The sequence below is a fragment of the Chiloscyllium plagiosum genome, unplaced genomic scaffold, assembly GCF_037043375.1.
Source record: "Chiloscyllium plagiosum isolate Xiang-an unplaced genomic scaffold, Cpla_swu_hap1 HiC_scaffold_26, whole genome shotgun sequence".
Lineage (NCBI taxonomy): Eukaryota > Metazoa > Chordata > Chondrichthyes > Orectolobiformes > Hemiscylliidae > Chiloscyllium > Chiloscyllium plagiosum.
The window spans coordinates 46,398,354-46,418,265 of NW_028270164.1; the positions used below are offsets into that span (position 1 = coordinate 46,398,354).

General features: G+C 42.0%; 1 protein-coding gene across 4 annotated transcripts in view; it reads right to left on the bottom strand.

Moving 5' to 3' along the window:
• LOC122563291 (synaptotagmin-6-like) overlaps nucleotides 1-19,912 on the bottom strand; it is a 299,429-nt gene that overhangs the window by 143,108 nt on the left and 136,409 nt on the right. For all 4 annotated transcript variants that reach the window (XM_087973676.1, XM_043716993.2, XM_087973677.1 and 1 more), the window contains exon 2: nucleotides 5,175-5,520. In XM_087973676.1, coding sequence (XP_087829802.1) covers nucleotides 5,175-5,520 — 346 coding nt within the window. The remainder of the gene's footprint in view (nucleotides 1-5,174; nucleotides 5,521-19,912) is intronic.

Genomic DNA, 19,912 nt, shown 5'->3' on the forward strand with positions numbered 1-19,912 from the left:
GATTCTATGATTTTATCATTCTATCTACCCTGTCTGAATTTTCACTGATATTATCCCTCATTCTTCGAAACTCTATAGGACCTAGGCCCATATTCCTCAATCTTTCTTTGTAGGACAATCCCACCATCCCATGAATCAGACTGGTGAAGCTTTCTTGCATTCCCTCTAAGTATGTCCTTCTTTAAATAGCTGTAAGATATTCATAATACTTTTGATATGGTCTCACCAAAGCTTTCTACAATTGTTGTGATGATGTTTGACTCAACCATAGGTAGCAGTTAGTACCACATTATCAGCACTCTCTGGACAAAGACTGTAAATTATTCAAGGTTAAAAGTGACATAATGTACTGCTTTCAAACTATGTCACGTCACATCCTTATCCAATGAAACAAGGTTTAAATGCTCTCAATTCCCTGATCCACTCATTAGATTTCTTTTTTCACTGACCCCCAACAAAGATTGCAGTGAAACTGGTTTTGAAGCAGAGAATCTAATACATTTTTCGCCAAGTCCAGATTTCATTGGGTTGTTTTGAAGGTTTCTCATTACAAAGCCTCCTGAGGTTTCTCACCCCACCTTAACAAGTTTACCTCATCAATTCAGGCATCTCTCATATCCAATTTCAGCCCCATCTTACTGTTCCTGGAAGAACTCATCACTCAGCAGATAACCCAGAATTCAGCAGCATCACTGGTGACAGCGCCATCAGTAATAGCCTGTTGTGAACCCAGACCAATATTGTCAGCCTGGAGCTGCCCTGCACTGTTACTGACATCTACCCTGTACATGGCAGATGGGGGCTATCTGTGCCCACTTTGAAGTCAGGGTCTAAGCTGAGGCAGTGCGATGGAGGAACTTCCTCCTCCCCCAGGACTGGCAATAAAAAGGTCGACACCAGTCCGTGGCATCCTCCTCTGAGGTTGGCATCTGGGTCAGTGCAATCTCAGTCACCTGGAGGAATGCCCAGCTAGGTAAGAAGAAGTCTCCCTTTCTCCCCATTCAACCCGGATAAGGTCCACTATCTTTTCTCCGATACCTCACACTCACTGCAACTGTACCCAGCTCCCATCAAGGCTCAAGCCCTACCACTATTGCCTGCAACATCTTCCCTCAGGCACTGTCAGCCACCCTAATACCCCGCACCACAAACCCTGCACGCCCACTCACTCACTCAGGGCACCTGCACCAATAGTAACAGCTATACCATCCACTTTCATCTCCTTTAGTTCTTGCCACTCTTCCATTATGGCATCAGCACACAGCTTGGCAGAAAGATTCAAGATGGTGGTGTGGTGCCCATAGTTTGTCTCCTTATCCCTTCTGAGGAGAAGACCCTGACTCTGACTGCCATGACCATTGCCTGGACTGCTCTCAGCAGCTGCCCTTGGTCTAATGTGTCTGGTCCCCATCTCCCTTGTCTTGACTGAGGCTTGTAGACAACTATGCCAAGCTTCCTGGCATTGTGTCGATGCTAAATGGCATGGCAAGACACAGGTATTGGGATATTAAGAGCCTGGTATCACTATCTAAGGAAGCAAGCACGCAAGGCAAGATAATTCAAGGCAGGGAAGCGGTGAAGGTTCAGGTAGGATAAGAGTGAGTGAGTGAACAGGCCGGAGATGATCTAGGACATGAGCAGGATGTGTGTCCCTGAGCACACAGTGTCCTTGCTGCAGCATTACACTGATAGTTGTCAGCAGACTTTCGATTCAGAATTGAAGTGCAGAAGTAACCTGTCAGCAGATTGGAATTGTACCATAGGGATTCATCGAGGCTGATTGTGGTGCTTCGTCTCCAACATGGAACTGATTCGGAGCAAGCAGTGAGCTGAATCCAGCTCTGGTTCTGCTCTGGTTCTTTTGTTAAGTTTTCCCTACGTCAAGCTTGATTGGTGAGTTCAGTAAGATGGGAGTCTGAATCTAAGAATGTGAGTTGTGGCGTTTAGAAGGCATTTAACAAGGATTAATACTCGTATATTGGCAACTTGCCCCATCTAGCAGGAATCTTGCCACACAACTTGCGAAAAGCATAAAAGTTGGAGAAAGATTATCTCAATGTCAAGATAGACCTCACTGCACTTGTCACCCAATAGTGCCATACACCTTACTATAGCCCATGTTACACTGAGCCTGATAGGATTCACCCTTCGTCTTTACTATGCAGCAGAATTAAAAATAACAGGTAATCTATGAGGAACTGAATATCCTCCCTTTGTGCAACATTACCACTCATCTCATACATTCATCCTTTGGCAAAAAAAAAATGTTTTGCAGAGCTGATGATTATCTCCACTGACACTGTTCGAAGATCCCAAAATAGAGTCATAGAGTCACAGAGTCATACAGCATGGAAAAAGACCCTTCGGTGCAAGCAGTCCATGCTGAATGTAATCCCAACTAAGCTAGTCCCCACCTGCTCCTCCTGGCCCCTATCCGTCCCATCCATTCTTACTCATGTACTTGACCAAATTTATTCCCACCTTAAAAATATGCCCCCAGTCTTGAAATTCCCCCATCCTCAGGTCTTGAAAATTGAATCACTGTTTCCAGTATCTTGGAATGCTGTTGGGAACTGGGGAATTTCTGTCCTGCTGAAACACCCTTCATGTTGGAGATGTAACATGATGGTTAGCTCCAGGAAAACGCTGCAGTTCAAACCATATCCACCCTGAGGCAGAGATTCTATTCCAGGAGTACAGAAATTTTAAAAATTCAAGTAAACTTCAGAAGCTGAATGCATCATGTTTCTGCCTGGACGATTTTGCAAGTTTTATACATAAAATAAAAGATTTTATCTGTGGTGAAAGACAAGCAACCAAATGACACACACATCAGTGGGGCAACTTGATGCAGGAAGCTGTGAATTCTCCCAGTGGAGAACTTGATTTGTGTTTGCTTCAAACTGAAGCAGTGTATCGACAGCTCAGTCTGAAGAGATCACACCTGCATTTTAAACAGCCAGAGAAACTTCCTCGGTCTGTGCTTTTACAGTCTCAGTGCACGGGATGGATGTGTGCTGAGGATCTTACTTTTCACATCAGTTTTCAACTATTAGCATTTGATGTATTAATCTGACTGTTTCCTATCCTTTTACAATTGAACCATGAATCATAAAAAGGCAGAAGTGGGCCGTGATGCAGATAAAGTAGTGCAAGGGCTTGAGGGGAGCCAAGTAGAAGAGACCCATTACCACAGTTTAAACCTGTGCCATGTCTGTTTTTACAAGCCTGTTCCCTGCTGGACACCTTGTACCGTGTAGTACAAGATTGTTGGAGTGCAACTGAATTCAAGAGTAAGTGTCTTTTAGAAAACAATATGTGGACTGAAATAGTTTCACTTCCCTCAGTAATTTTAGAACTAGTTTTAACTCAACTGGCATTAATGCGCCAATAGTGGAGTTGTAAATGGTGTGGTGAACCTGTACGCCTGCCATATTTACTGGAACCTTATGCTTGTCAGGCCAAGTCTTATACATGCAAATAGGTGAGGTACAAAGGAATGTGAAGTAGTTTTACAGAACAACTGTTCAGAGTGAGACCCTCGCTCTGTCTATGTGAACTAGCTGGTGAAAGGAAGACTACAAATTGGCAGGAAAATGTTTTATTTTTGTAAGGTCATGGGAAACAGAATAATGTTGTCTGCTGTTCCTGAAACCAGCCCTCCCTCCTCAGTCATCGTTGAACTCCAACATCCCACCCTCATTTTGGGACCTGGGCCATTTGATTTCGGGCAGTCACATAGCTGACCTGATCCCAGGTAAAGTGACTTAAATGGGATTGCGAATTCCATGGTCAAAATATCCAAACACTGCTTCCTGTTCTGTACAGCACCCATAGATGGCACTGTTGAAGAAGATCCCTCCTGGCCTGTTCTGAAAGTTAGAATTCATACGCCCTTTGAAGAAAAGAGCATCAGACAGCACAGAATGGAAGATGGTTACCCATGGCAATAATGTGTAGACATCTCTAATGAGAAAAAATTAAAGATTGGGATGCCAGTCCTTCAAATATTGAGAGAAACAAAAGGTCATTCCATTATGAAGTAACTGCAACAGTTTTGAAATATATTTTTTCGTTCTCTCATGGGACATGGATGTCACTGGCTGGCTGGCATTTATTGTCCCTCCCTGGCTGCTCTTAAGAAGGATGGTGGTAAGTTGCCTTCAACGTGAAATACTTAAACTTGCTTATATTGCTTATTCTTTCCTTCATTTTTTGTTTTAAAGGAAGTAAAACAGACAGTGCAGCATTCTGTCCAGCAGATCACTGAGTTTAACATTGTCTTAGAATGTACATCATCCTTTAATGTGGACAGAGGGTTGTCTCATAAATTGTGAGGGTCAACATGCATCTACTTCCTCTGTGTTCAACAAACCTGCAATTGGTGCTCCACATTATAAACATAAATGATTAGATTACCTATGGTGTGGAAACAGGCCCTTCAGCCCAAACCGACCCTCCGAAGAGTAACCCATCCCCATCTGACTAACACTATGGGCAATTTAGCATGGCCAATTCACCTGACCTGCACATCTTTGGAATGATCATAGCACCCAGAGGCAACTCACAGACACAGGGAGAATATGCAAACTCCACACAGACAGTCACCGAAGGCTGGGATTAAACCTGGGCCCCTGGTGCTGTGCTAACCACTGAGCCACCGTACCAATTCACGATTGCTTCGAATCCATTTTACAATAGGTCATTTTGAAATCTCCAGCTGACTCCCTTATGTTCTCAGAACTTCTGAATTCCTCTCCCCATATTAAACATGAAACAGTCACCTTGGGCCGATTTACCCTTTTCCCATATTAAAAAAAGGGCAAATTATTAAAAATTGGTTCCAATTTAAATAGAGGACAATCAAATTCTTGCCTGGCCCAGATACTCTTTCAGCACCCCCTTCACAGCCCACCTGCTCTGTTGCATCTCCAATGCTGAGGGGTGGTAAACATCTCCAATGATTGATTCCACTTCATACAATCAATCAAGACATAGTGCGCACCAGGAGAATAATAATGTTCCTCTAGGCATGGTGCTTCCTTTTTATACACATAATTAACAGTTTAAAGCTTACAGAAACTCTGCTTGAACAAAGATTGGCTTTTAAAAGCACGCAAGGCAGCACATATGCATGCACAGTACACCTCTGGTGCCAAAGTTGAGACACTGACCTGGAGGAAGAGGTTGGCTCCGTTGTCTGCCTCTGTATCCGTGTGTGGCGCAGGATGTGGTCTCTCATGGACATCTGAACCTCTGCTGGGATATCTGGTGATGTGTGACTGATCTTCATGGCTGCCTCGAGGAAGCTCATGGATGTGGACTCTTTGGGTTTGTCCGTCATCTCCTTGTCTTGCTCAATGCTAGTGATGTTGGCTGTGTCTCCGGGAATGGAGGTGTTCGAGAGAACCTTATTCTTCCAGGGTACCCAGCAGAGCTTCCAGAACACAAAGAGAAAAACTGCCACCAGGGCCAGTCCACAGAAAATAAGTATCACTGCAAGCAAGCTGATGGAAATATCTGTAACAGAATGGAGAAGGTGCAAGTGACGAGAGAATAACACATAGACAAAGGACAAAGGGAGGAAAAGAGAAAAGAACTATGAGAAAAATACTGAAAGTTATTTTTTAGCAACCTCATGAAACAGTTTATCCTCGAACGAAGGACAATCTTAATCTAGACAAACTATTTGCCAATATTTCCACATTATGGATACATTGGCAAATCATGTTCAGATTTAATGTTCCTCTGAAAAATAATTAAATCAGTTTTTCAATTAAAAAAAAATAAAATCCGTTTTAATCTTGCTTCCACGTTTTACAAAAAAGGCTGCCATTATACATGACAGTGCATTGCTGATAAAACTCACCCTATTCCGTGCATCACAGGAGAACTACACACCCTTGTTCCACTGAGTTACTGAGCCAGTTATCACTTATTTCTCCATTACTTTTTCTAGCTCTTAAATCGTGCCTGTTTTACTGGAGACACTGCTTCATCCAGATGACAATGTGTTTGAGCTGAAAAATGTGTTGCTGGAAAAGCGCAGCAGGTCAGGCAGCATCCAAGGAGAAGGAGAATCGACGTTTCAGGCATAAGGCCTTCTTCAGGACAATGTGTTTGAGTCATTCATCCCATCTTTTCGACAGTGGTCGTTCAGCGTGGACTGTATGTACAGTTAGTAATGTAGAAATTATATATTCCAGTGTTGTATATGGCCAAGTGGAGGGGACTGGATTGAAACTCTTTCAAATCTTGTTTTGTTTGCTTGATGTTTTCGAAATCATTTTCATTGCTTACACACAGGATGTCTCTGTCTTACTGGAGATGTTTCAATGGTTTTGGAATACTGTCTGTTCCAAAAGCAAGATGACAATTGCAAATTGACACAAAACTGGTTCTGACTCATTGGGAAGCAAGCTTCTGAAAGGACAATGAACCTTTGAGTCTGTCCTCTATAGATTAAAGTGGAGGTCAGTGACTGGGCTCCAATCTGTTCCCAGAGGCAGGTCACAGGGGGCATAGATCAGGTGAGTCGCACAGGCCGTTTCCCTAGGGTGCGGGAGTTCAAAACTAGGGGGAATATTTTTAAGATGAGAGGAGAAAATTTTTAAAAAGACATATGGGGCAATTCTTTCACCCAGAGAGTGAGTCGTGTGTGGAACAATCTGCCGCAGGAAGTGTTAGATGCAACATTTAAAAGACATTTGGATAAGTACATGAATAGGAAAGGTTTGGAGGGATATGGGCCAAATGCAGGTAAGTGGGATGAATTTGGTTTGGGAACATGGACTCGTTGGACTGAAGGGTCTGTTTCTGTAATGGATAACTCGATGACTCTATACTGCTGAATCATCACTCAGGGAAGTCAAGGTTTCTGTTATCCTTTATTAAAGTTTAATGGGGTAGTTTTGACTTTCCAGAGGGAAAAACCAGTAACACAGTATCTATACAGTAATGGTTAAGTCAAATAACTTGGAAGAGGTGCAAACTTGCTGAGTGATTCACCCATTTCACATAGTCATACAAAGTCCATATGGTATGGGATTGCTTTTTCTCAGCACCAGATACACTTGATACACACTACATTGTTTAAGCAACAAATTAAATGATATGCTATGAAGACTGATACATTTGGCATCCAAGGATATAGATCAGTTTGATGGCATGACTCAGAAAGGATTTTCTAATTATCATTTTTGTCAATAAAGATGGTCACAATTGTTTATCAATTATTATTGATAATGTGCAAATTCTACAACACATTGATCATCACACTTAGCTGATAACACCCCAAGTTTTAGAAATAGCATTTCTACAATTCATGCCAGCAGCACCATGCTCATCATACAGAGAAAGAGAAATTTAGAGAGATAGAAATTGATCAACTTATTCTTCTCTCCCCTTTCTTACTTTGAAATTTAATTACATTTTAATCTTTCTATGCTAATATTAGAGAAGCATTCAAATGGAATAACAGAATTTGCACAGGGAAAAGTAAGTCCCCAAATAATTTGGAGTTCCAATTTTTCCCTCATTGCAAGAAGATTAAAGTAGGTGCTCATTTGAGCAATGTGAGAATCCATCTTTATTCATTATTAATTAACTAAAATATTAATTCACTTTTCCAATGACACTCCAAAAATGGCGTAATCTTTGGAGAGTCATAGTCATACAGCATGGAAACAAACCCTTTCGTCCAACCAGTTCATGCCGAACCATAATCCCAATCTAAACTAGTCCCCATTTGCCTGTACCTGGCTCATATCCCTCCAAGCATATCTTTCTCAAGTACTTACCTGAGTGTTTTTTAACGTTGTAACTGTACCCACATCCACCATTTCCTCTGGAAGTTCGTTCCAAATACAAAACACTCCCTGTGTAAAACAAATGCCCCCTTTGTCTTTTTAAATCTTTCTCCTCTCACCTTAAAAATATGCCTCCTAGCCTTGAAAACCCCCAACTCTAGGGAAAAGTCACCTGTCGTTCACCTTATCTATACAACTCATGATTTTATAAACCTTGATAAGGTCACCCCTTGACCTCCTATGCTCCAGTGACAAAATGTTCCAGCATGTCCTGCCTCTCCTTATGACTCAAACTCTCCAATCCTGGCAACATTCTGGTAAATCTCTTCTTGTTCCTCTCCAGCTTAATAATATCCTTCCTATAACAGGGAGACCAGAACTGGACACAATACTTTAGAAGAAGCCTCACCAATGTATTATACAACCTCAATATGATGTCCCAACTCCTATACTCAACGGTCGGAGCAATGAAGGCAAATGTGCTAAACACCTTCTCAAGCCACCCTATCTATATGTTACGCCAACCTCAAAGAATTATATTCTTGAACCCCTATGTTTGTCTGTTCTAGAATACCACCCAGGACCCTACTTTTAATTGAACAAGTCCTGTCCTTGTTTGCTTATCAAAATGCAAGACCTCACCTTTTTCCAAATTAATGTCCATCTGCCTTTCTTCAGCCCATTGATCCAATTGATCAAGATTTCTTTGTGATCTTAGATAACCACCTCCACATTAGAGGTTAGCACAACACCAGGATAGGTCAGCTTTCACTATGCTGCCTTTGTATTAATTCTTTACAAAAAATTGTCATCTCTTACAATGCATTCAGCCTGCACAAATTAGACTCTGATATTAGTGATCACATGCTGTGATGCTAATGGTACTGTATCAGATCTTTTTTCTGACTTCATGCAGAGCAGAGAGTATTCTGAGCCTTCCTTCAGGAACAATCGTAGCTCTCCAGAGAAAACAGCATTCTGAAGGCAGGAGACTAAAAACAAACACCTGCAAATGATGAGAAATTCCGCTTTGGAGATCCTTTTGATACCTGCCTCATGGGTGAACCCAATTTCACGCTGCATGCCTCATCAGAAATGACCTTCAGCGAGGGTCCAGGAGAGATGATAAAGTCGATTACAGATTAGAAACAGAACATCAAACATTTATCTTTGCTTGGTTCAAGAAGTCACAACTGCGTTGGCTTGCTGCCTGTCCTCTCATCTGTCACCCAACTTCTCAATAGTTTTCAGGCATGAGTTTTCAAGTTTACATATTCAAGCAGAAAACATGGAAATTTCTGCTTAAAAAGTGGGTCCCACAAGTGGGCATTAAGAATAACCGCCATGCAGAAAAAATCATATGGGAAGGTGGTGACTGTATGGTTACAATCTGGTAATCTATGGAGAAAGGAAATTGTTTGAAACTGTACTGTATATTTATAAAATAAGCCTTGGAAAAGGCTGTTTGAAAATGACTCCAGATTCCAAATGAATTGTGGATTCCAGAGAAGGTCGTCACTTCAGAAAAAAAACTGAAAGAAAATCCTCAACTGAATTATGTTTCATTGCCACATCGTCTAGGATACAATAAAGTTTTAATTAATGACTCATTATGAGAATGTAAATTAGGCCTTGGTTAGAACAAAAGTTAAGAAGTATCGATTGGAGAAGGGCTATTTTCAAGATGCAGATGTCTTCAATGGAGCATGATTTAACATTTTGCAAAGGTCACAGGACAGCAGCTGCCATCTTAGACAGCCTCCCGGCAAAATATAACACAGAAGTCCAAAGATGTGTAGTTGAGGTGGATTGGCTGTGTTAAAAATGACCCTGTAGTGTCCAGGTTAGGGGGGTACACCATGATAAAAACCCTATGCGGGGTTAGGGTTAGGGGATGGTGGGGGATGGGTCTGGGTGGAATACTCTTCAGAGGGTTGGTGCAGTCTCAATGGCCTCAATTGCCTCTTTCTAAATGGATTCTATGAAAGAGGAAGAAGCCCAGCTACAGGCCTGAATGTGACTTACTGAGATTTTCTCTCGATAAATATTGTTTCAATTTATTGTTATTTGTTTTAACCTTGATATTTGCAATGCTTTTGTTCAAACTTTATTTCTTTATTCTTAATGACCTGGGTTATATCTTGTAATAAACCTTTGATATTATCTGAAAACTAAAGCTTTGCTGGAACTGTTTTATAATTGGAAGAAAAACAAAAGGGGGCTCAATGAATTAGATTAATTCACAGGTCATTGACCATACTGCGGACATGGCTGGTGGTCATGCGGAATGTATAACATAATTTGGCCCTGGGTATATACACTATGAGTACAACATCAGTGTTGCTGTAAAAATGCACTGATAGCACAGTTATCATGTAAATGAACGCTTCGATAATCTTTAATGTTCTTGAAAAATGACTATTGATATGAATCAACTATTTTGGTCACACAATTAAGTTGCTTATAAAACATTTGGGTTTTTGTATCACACAGCAGTGCTAGTAATTAAAAATGTTCTGAAAAGCCAGTCGAAGGCCAATTCATCAAAATGGCTTGCGGAACAATGGGATGATGTCAACGCTAGACCATGTGGGTGCTGTTTTATAAAAGGCAAGAAATGGCAGACCCGCAGAAAGTGAATACAAAAGATCATCATCCGCATTCACCACTGCCATCACATGGAGCTTTGAAGGTTTTAATATCCTGCCATCTCATGAACTTCTTATGGCATGCTATTCATTTACAAAAAGAAGATGACAAAAGGAACTGTGTATTTCAGACAGGCCCGCTGAAGCAAATGCCATTACTTTTATTTTATCAAAAACCCTACTGAAGCAACAATAGTCTCCATCCTTCTGCACAAACGCTTTGATTCAGCTATTTTTGATTTTCTTTTCGATATATAGGAGACAAATTGGCTGCTTGAAGAGTGGAACTAAACTTCTGAAACAATAGTAGGGTGATTCAACCCCTGAAAAGCTGCTCTGTCATTTCAATAGATCATGGTGAATCTACACCACATAGGAACTAGATGTAGGAGTAGCCTCAATCTTGCTCCGCCATTCAACATGACCATGTCTGACTCAACTTCATAATCTCCAGCTTAGAGAATTCCTAATATTTACTATGCTTTGAGTGAAAAAAAAATCCTTCTCACATCAGTCCTAAATCATCTAAGCCTTATTCTGAGACTGTGTGCCCTGTTGTTAGATCCCCAGCTTGGGGAAACATCCTTCCTGCATTTACCCTGTTGAGACTTGTAAGCATTTTGCATATCTCAATGAGACATCTCTCCTTCTAAATTCAGCAGAATATAGGCCTTGTTTCCTCAGTCTCTCCCTCAAGGCTATCCCATTATCCCAGGAATCAGTCAAGTGAACATCCATTCTATTCCCTTTATGGCCATCATATCCTTTGTTAAAGGATACCAAAACTGCACACAATACTCCAAGTCTTGTCACAATTGCATCAAGACTTTTTATATATTTTCTCAAATCTTTTTGCAATAGTTAGTTTTAACAAAATGACATAGAGTCATAGGGATGTACAGCAAGGAAACAGACCCTTCAGTCCTACTTATCCATTCAGAACAGAGATCCTAAATTAATCTAGTCCCATTTAGAGTCATAGAGTCACAGAGATGTACAGCACGGAAACAGACCCTTCGTCCATGCCGACCAAATATCCCAACCCAATCTAGTCCCACCTGCCAGCACATGGCCCATATCCCTCCAAACCCTTCCTATTCATATACCCATCCAAATGCCTCTTAAATGTTGCAATTGTACCAGCCTCCACCACCTCCTCTAACAGCTCATTCCATATGTGTACCACCCTCTGTGTGAAAAAGGTGCCCCTTAGGTCTCTTTCATATCTTTCCCCTCTCACCCTAAACCTATGCCCTCTAGCTCTGGACTCCCCGACCCCAGGGAAAAGACTTTGCCTATTTACCCTATCCATACCCCTCATAATTTTGTAAACCTCTATAAGGTCACCTCTCAGCCTCCGACGCTCCAGGGAAAACAGCCCCAGCTTGTTCAGCCTCTCCCTGTAGCTCAAATCCTCCAACCCTGGCAACATCCTTGTAAATCTTTTCTGAACCCTTTCAAGTTTCACAGCATCTATCCGATAGGAAGGAGATCAGAATTGCACGCAAAATTCTAACAGTGGCCTAACCAATGTCCTGTACAGCCGCAGCATGACCTCCCAACTCCTGTACTCAACATTCTGACCAATAAAGTAATGCATACCAAACGCCTTCTTCACTATCCTATCTACTTGCGACTCTACTGTCATGGAGCTATGAAGCTGCCCTCCAAGGTCTCTTTGTTCAGCAACACTCCCTAGGACCTTACCATTGAGTGTATAAGTCCTGCTAAGATTTGCTTTCCCAAAAATGCAGCACATCGCATTTATCTGAATTAGACTCCATCTACCAATTCTCAGCCCATTGGCCCATCTGGTCAAGATCCTGTTGTAATCTGAGGTAACCCTCTTTGCTGTTCACTACACCTCCAATTTTGGTGTCATGTGCAAACTTACTAACTGTACCTCTTATGCTTACATCCAAATCATTTATGTAAATTACAAAAAATTGAGGACCCAGCATCGATCCTTGTGGCACTCCACTGGGCACAGGCCTCCAGTCTGAAAAACAACCCTCCACCACCACCCTCTGTCTTCTACCTTTGAACCAGTTCTGTATCCAAGTGGCTAGTTCTCCCTATATTCTGGGAGATGTAACCTTGCTAATCAGTCTCCCATGGGGAACCTTGTCAAACGCCTTACTGAAGTCCATATAGATCACATCTACTGCTCTGCCCTCATCAATCCTCTTTGTTACTTCTTCAAAAAACTCAATCAAGTTTGGGAGACATGATTTCCCATGCACAAAACCATGTTGACTGTCCCTAATCAGTCCTTGCCTTTCCAAATACATGTACATCCTGTCCCTCAGGATTCCCTCCAACAACTTGCCCACAACCGACGTCAGGCTCACTGGTCTATAGGTCCCTGGCTTGTCCTTCCCACCCTTCTTAAACAGTGGCACCACATTAGCCAGCTCCAGTCTTCTGGCACATCACCTGTGACCATCGATGATACAAATATCTCAGCAAGAGGCCCAGCAATCACTTCCCTAGCTTCCCACAGAGTTCTAGGGTCCACCAATATGAACATTTTGCAAGATGTCACCATCTATTTCCCTACAGTCTATATCTTCCATATCCTTTTTCACAGTAAATACTGATGCAAAATACTCATTTCGTATCTCCCCCATTTTCTGCGGCTCCACACAAAGACCGCCTTGCTGATCTTTGAGGGGCCCTATTCTCTCCCTAGTTACTCTTTTGTCCTTAATGTATTTGTAAAAACTCTGGATTCTCCTTAATTCTATTTGCCAAAGCTCTCTCATGTCCCCTTTTTGCCCTCCTGATTTCCCTCTTAAGTATACTCCTACTGCCTTTATACTCTTCTAAGGATTCACTCGATCTATCTTGTCTGTACCTTGCTTATGCTTCCTTCTTTTTCTTAACCAAACCCTCAATTTCTTAAGTCGTCCAGCATTCCCCATACCTATCAGCCTTTCCTTTCACCCTAACAGGAATATATTTTCTCTGGATTCTTGTTATCTCATTTTTGAAGGCTTCCCATTTTCCAGCCGTCCCTTTACCTGCGAACATCTGCCCCCAATCAGCTTTCAAAAGTTCGTGCCTAATACATTAGTTAGTACTTGGCCCATATCCTTCTAAACCATACCTATTCATATACCCATCCTGATGCCTTTTAAATGTCGTTATTATATCAGCCTCCACCACTTCTTCCAACAGCCTATTCCATACACGCACCACCTTCTGCATGAAAATGTCCCTTTTATATCTTTCCCCTCTCACTCTAAACCTAGGCACTCTAGTTTTGGATTCCCCCACCCCAGGGAAAAGACCTGGTCTATTTACGCTATTCAGGTCCCTCATGATTTTATAAACCTCTATAAGATCACCCCTCAGCCTCCGACACTCCAGGGAAAGTAGTCCCAGCCTATTCAGCCTCTCCCTATAGCTCAGAAACTCTAACCCTGGCAGCATCCTTGCAAATCCGACCTGAAACCTTTCAAGTTTCACAATATCCTTCCTATAGCAGGGAGAGCAGAACTGCACACAGTATTCCAAAATTGGCCGAACCAATGTCCACAATATGACCTCCCAATTCCTATACTCAATGCACTGATCAAAAAAGGCAAGCATACCAAACACATTCTTCACTATCCTATCTACCTGCGACTCTACTTCAAGGAGCTATGAACCTGCACTCCAAAGTCTCTTTGTTCAGCAACACTCCCTCGGACCTTACCATTATGTTATTGGCTTTTAATGCAAAACCTCAATTTTTCCTGTTTGTTTATTTTTGATTTCCTTTCTTCCTAACCTGGTGTTGATTTTGTTTTACAAGTTATTAAGACATAGATATACAACATAATGACAAATATAACGCTTGGATCTATTGAGGAAAATGAACAAAGGCTTGCTCGACACGACACAGGTCGGCAAAGTATTGAGCTCAAGTTTTGCTATGTTTAACTCAGTAAATTTAAACCACACACTTTATAAATATGGGCTTTGAGAACAGCTGGACATCATACAATTTGCCAGTAGTATTCACCAGCCAGTGTTGAACAAATCAACACACATGCATTTGTGATATGACAGTCGCTATTAAGGTCAGCATTTATTAATGATTTTTCATTGCTCTTGAGATGCTTGATGCCCGTGGTGGTGAACTGACTTCTTGAAGCACTGCAGTATATTTGATGTATGCATACACACAGTGCTGTTAAGAAGGGAATTTCAGGATTTTGTCACACACTGTGAAATAGGGGATATGATAGAATCAAGGCAACCCTATAGTGTGCTTGCAGACCATTCAACCCATCAAGTCCATACCAATCCTCCAAAGATGATTCCCTTTCTATCCTATCCCAGTAACTTTGCATTTCCCATGGCCAATCCAACTAAGCTGCATATCTTTGAATTGGGAGAGGAAACTGGAGCACCTGGAAGAAACCCATGCAGACACCGGGAGAACATGCAAACTCCACACAGACAGTCACCCGAGGCTGGAATTGAACGTGGTTCGCCAGTGCTATGAGGCAGCAGTGCTAGCCACTGAGCCACTGTACTGCCTTTATTGTACACAATTTGCTGAATATGGACAGATCTTCCTTTAGTATCAAAGGAATTATGAATGAGACCAAACATCATATAATGATCAGTGAATATCCTCACTTCCAATCTTATGATGGAGAGAAAGTCATTGTTGAAACACTAAACATGGTTTGATCTAGGTCTGTAATGAAGGGGAATTAATGGCCATGGGGTAATATTGCTAGATTATTAATGCACAGACCCAGGTAATGTTCTAGGGACCCAGGTTTGAATCCAGTCCTGACAGAAACCTAGAATTAAGAGGATAATGATAACCACAAAACTGTTATCAGCTGATTATTCTAACAACCCACCTGGTTTACTAATGCCCTTTAGGGAAGGAAACTGCTGTCCTTACCTGGTCTGACTGACATGTGACTCCAGACCCACGGAATGTGGTTGACTCTTAACTGCCCTCTGGGATGGGCAATAAATGCTGGCCTAGCCTTTCTGAACAAGTTGTTTACAAATTATCATATGCATACGGACAAAAGGAGTTGCTGGCCTGATGGCATTATTGTAAGACTATTAATCCAATGATACAGGTAATATTCTGGGAACAGTGGTTTGACTCTATCTATGGTAGGTGGTGGAATTTGAATTCAAAAAAATCTGGAATTAAAACTCGAAAGATGACTATGAAAACTGATTGTTGGGTAAAAACCCATCTGGTTTGCTTTTGTCCTTTAAGGAAGAAAACTGCCATCCTTACCCAGTCTGCCTAAAATGTGACTTCAGACACATAGCAATGTGGTTGACTCTTAACTAAGTTAGGGATGGGTAATAAATAGCCAGTGACACCGAGAACCTGTGAATGAATAAGAAAAAATGTATACAGAGAGATAGGCTCCTGGTGGCACTGTGGTTATGCCCCACCTCTCAATCAGAAGGCCCAGGTTCAAATGCCACCTGCTCCAGTGGTTTGCACTCACATGTCTAAGCTGGTTGATTAGAAAATAAAATATATACGTGACAACGGGTGGGAGGATGCAATGAGCAAGATTCAGGAAGTCTTCACAAAATAATTTATAAACAAACACCGAAATTGCTGACCTTTAGAAAAAGAGTCACTGGATCTGAAACGTTAACTCTGATTTCTCTCCACAGATGCTGTCAGACCTTCTGAGCTTTTCCAACAATTTCTGTCTTTGTTTCTGATTTCCAGCATCTGCATTTCTTTCAGTTTTTAGATACATATATATTATATACATATAATATATATATCTTGATTTCAATCTCTTCAACTGGCTTGGAATCTATTAACGGGTCATGTGAATTGGAACAAAAGTGGAATAGTCTATTCATGATCTCTGGTAAGTCCTATTACAGATGTTTATTCTGGCAATAACAGCTCAACTTTTCTCTCCTGTGTTTGTTGAATAGATGTTTGACATAACAGATCTATCCCTAATTTGAACCCATCATAGAGTCATAGAGATGTACAGCACGGAAACAGACCCTTTGGTCCAACCCGTCCATGCTGAACAGATATCCCAACCCAATCTAGTCCCACCTGCCAGCACCTGGCCCATATCCCTCCAAACGTAGCCAACCTCCAGTCTTCTGGCACCTCATCTATGACTATTAATGATACAAATATCACAGCAAGAGGCCCAGCAATCACTTCCCTAGCTTCCCACAGAGTTCAAAGGTACACCTGATCAGGTCCTGGGGATTTATCCACCTTTACCTGTTTCAAGACATCCAACACTTCCTCCTCTGTAATATAGACATTTTTCAAGGTGTCACCATCTATTTCCCTACATTCTATATCTTCCATATCCTTTTCCACAGAAAATACTGATGCAAAATACTCTTCGTCATTCTGACACTAATTGTTTTACACTGTTATTATTTCCGAATTTGTAAGGTTTCCTTAGATATGATTAAACATAGAGTATCTTACATGGTATTCGCTATTGGGGGGTGAATTATTACACTTGACCTAAGTGGGATTTTATTTAGTGGTCAGTGTGATTCATTTCGGCAATTTTTTTTGTTTATTTATGCACACTTTACCAGGAATAATATCATTGACTCATCCCTGACTTCAGTATTTATTAACCTTAAAAGCTGACCTCCCATTTTCATGAACATGGAAGCACTGATAAAGGTGCATATGAGATTTACCACATTTCCTGGAGGGTCATAAAGCTGTGACCAGATGTAGCAATCCTGCCTTCACTAGCTCCATTCAAGCGATGGATTGTCTAATCCCCAGTCATCAAGATCCACCGAGAGGCCTTAGAGAACATTAACCACTTCCAATACCTCGGGCGTGTCCTGTCAGCCAAAGCATCAATTAATGAAGAGATCCAGCACTGCCTCCAGTGTGCTAGTGCAGCCTTCAGCCACCCGAGGGAAAGGGTATTCGAGGACAACAACGTCAGATACTGACACTAAGCTCATGCTTTACAGAGCTGTGGTGGCTCCTGTCCTCCTCTATGGCTCTGAGATGTGGACTGTCTATTGCAGACACCTCCAGGCGTTGGTGCAGTTTCACTGCCCATGCAAGATATTGTGAATCTGCTGAGAAGAAAAATGCACCAACACCAGTGCCCTCGACCAGGCCAACATCCCCAGTATCGAGGTACTGACCGCGCCCCCTTGATCAGCTGTGATGGGCTGGGTACATCATCCCATGACCGACATAAGACTCCCCAAGCAGGTGCTCTGCTCCCAGCTCTGAAACGGCAGGCGAGCCCCAGGTGGACAGAGGAAGTGCTTCAGGGATACCGCTCAAAGCCTCACTGGGGAAGTGCAGCATTCCCACAGAAACCTGGGAATCACTGGGCCAACACTGTCCAAAATGGAGGAGGAGTTTTCGGGAAGACGTCGAGCACCTGGAGACTTGCCCGTCAGTATGAAGCGGAAGCCTGAGGAAACAGCATAAGGGGCGCGCTGCTACATCAACGTCCCACCCACCCCTTTCCCATGACCACCTTCTGCCCCAAGTGTAACGAGCCTGCGGGAGCCACATCGCTCTGCAGACTCACCCTGAGAGTGCAAGAGAGCCATTCTCGTCTTTTTTGACTATTTGAGGGGATTTTACTTGTTCGAGTAGCTTTTTTGAATGAGAGGATTTAACTCAGTATGAAGGATACGTGATTGACAGCTATATTAGCGTATTAGGAGCTCTTTTATTCACTTCCATTTCAAAGACATAGCTCTTGAGGCCTGTCATAGTGAATACTGAATGAGTGGCTAGAGGGTAGACACGGGAGCCATGGAGACAGCATGGCAAATGGGGACTTGGAGGAATTTATTTATCTGTGTGATGTTGGAATTACTGGCTGGACCAGCATTTATTACCCATCCCTAGTTGTCCTTGAGAAGGTGGTGGTGAGCTGCTTCTTGAACCGCTGCAGTCCATCTGCTGTGGGTTGATCCACAATGCCATAAGGGGGGAGGATTTCAGTATTTTGACTCAGTGACAGTGAAGGAACGGTGATATATTTCAAAGTCAGGAAGGTTTGGAGGTGAACTTGCAGCTGGTGGTGCTCCCATGTATCTGCTGCTCTGCTCCTTCTAGATTGATGTGGTCGTGGGTTTGGAAGGTGCTGTCTGAGGATCTTTGGTGAATTTCTGCAGTGCACCTTGTAGATAGTGCATACTGTTACCACTGAGTGTTGGTGGTGGAGGGAGTGGATGCTTGTGGTTGTAGATTTGCTACCTTTCCATATGCGAACATGCTAACATCATATCAAACCAGTCTAGTGTGTGTTAGCTACAGATAGTGGAATAATTAATTTGCATCTAGCAGTCACAGTTCATCTGATGTTTTTTGGCCACAGCTGGTTGTCAAAAGATTGCTGCCAATTATTGACCCTATCTCTTCTTCAAAATCTTCAAATCAAAACTGCTGGGATGTTTACTGCTTTGAATTGTATCAGACAATTTCAACAATCAGTTAGAAAATCTCATGAAGGCAGATATGAAACAACAAACTGACATTTAAAATGACACAGATTGCTTGTCATTTAATGACACAGTGAATGTTTTCAGGTCTGGAAATTTCATGATTCAGAAGGCCATGGATCGAAGATATTTATGGCTTTTAAATGATTGAGATGTGAACCTTGCAAATTTCTAACATGAATCAGAACTCTGGACCAACATAAAATGGTTTTGATCTTTGGTTAGCTCGCGTACCTTGCAAGACAGCTGACAGAAATCAGGGTGATATGCCCCATAAGACTGAAAGCAATTGATAAGTTATAATTTACAGACTAAAGCAGATAAAATCCAAAATCTGTCATTTGTGCTACACTGCTTTTTAGTTTTGTGCTGAAGGTATTGCTGCATCATGTGCACTAAATCAAAATTTGAAGTTTCACAATGCTTACTCGACTTCACCCTGTGAACAATATTCCCACTGCGGGTAGCAATCATTCCACGTTAACTTTCAAGTATTAAGGTATTTTCATAAGCTTAACAAAAAGGCATTTAGTATGCCCAAGCTTGTCAAACATAAAGCAAAATACTTCCAATCGTTTGTTAGAGACCGAACGTATGATTGATAAATGTGTCAATATTCTTTGATAGTCCTGATGGAATGGCCTCTATTGGAAGTGCCTGGCAATGGTCAGTTCCCTTCTTGCCTGAACTCTCCACAAATATCCCCAACTCTGATCTAGAGTTGGAGACTTCAAACAGCCCTGATCTCCTTACTTGTAACGTTGCCCAGAAAATAGAAAAATATAGCCAGAAGAATCCAGGAAAATTACAGAACTGAGATGTTATTCACTCTGTTGACACACCCTCTTCCCTTATTCCCCCTGACTTCTCCTTCAATTGCCATTTGACCCACTTGCCATCTCACCAACCTGCCATCCCACTCACCTATCATCTTACTCATGGTATCAACTCAACCATCTACCACTTCACCTTCCTGGCAACTCACCT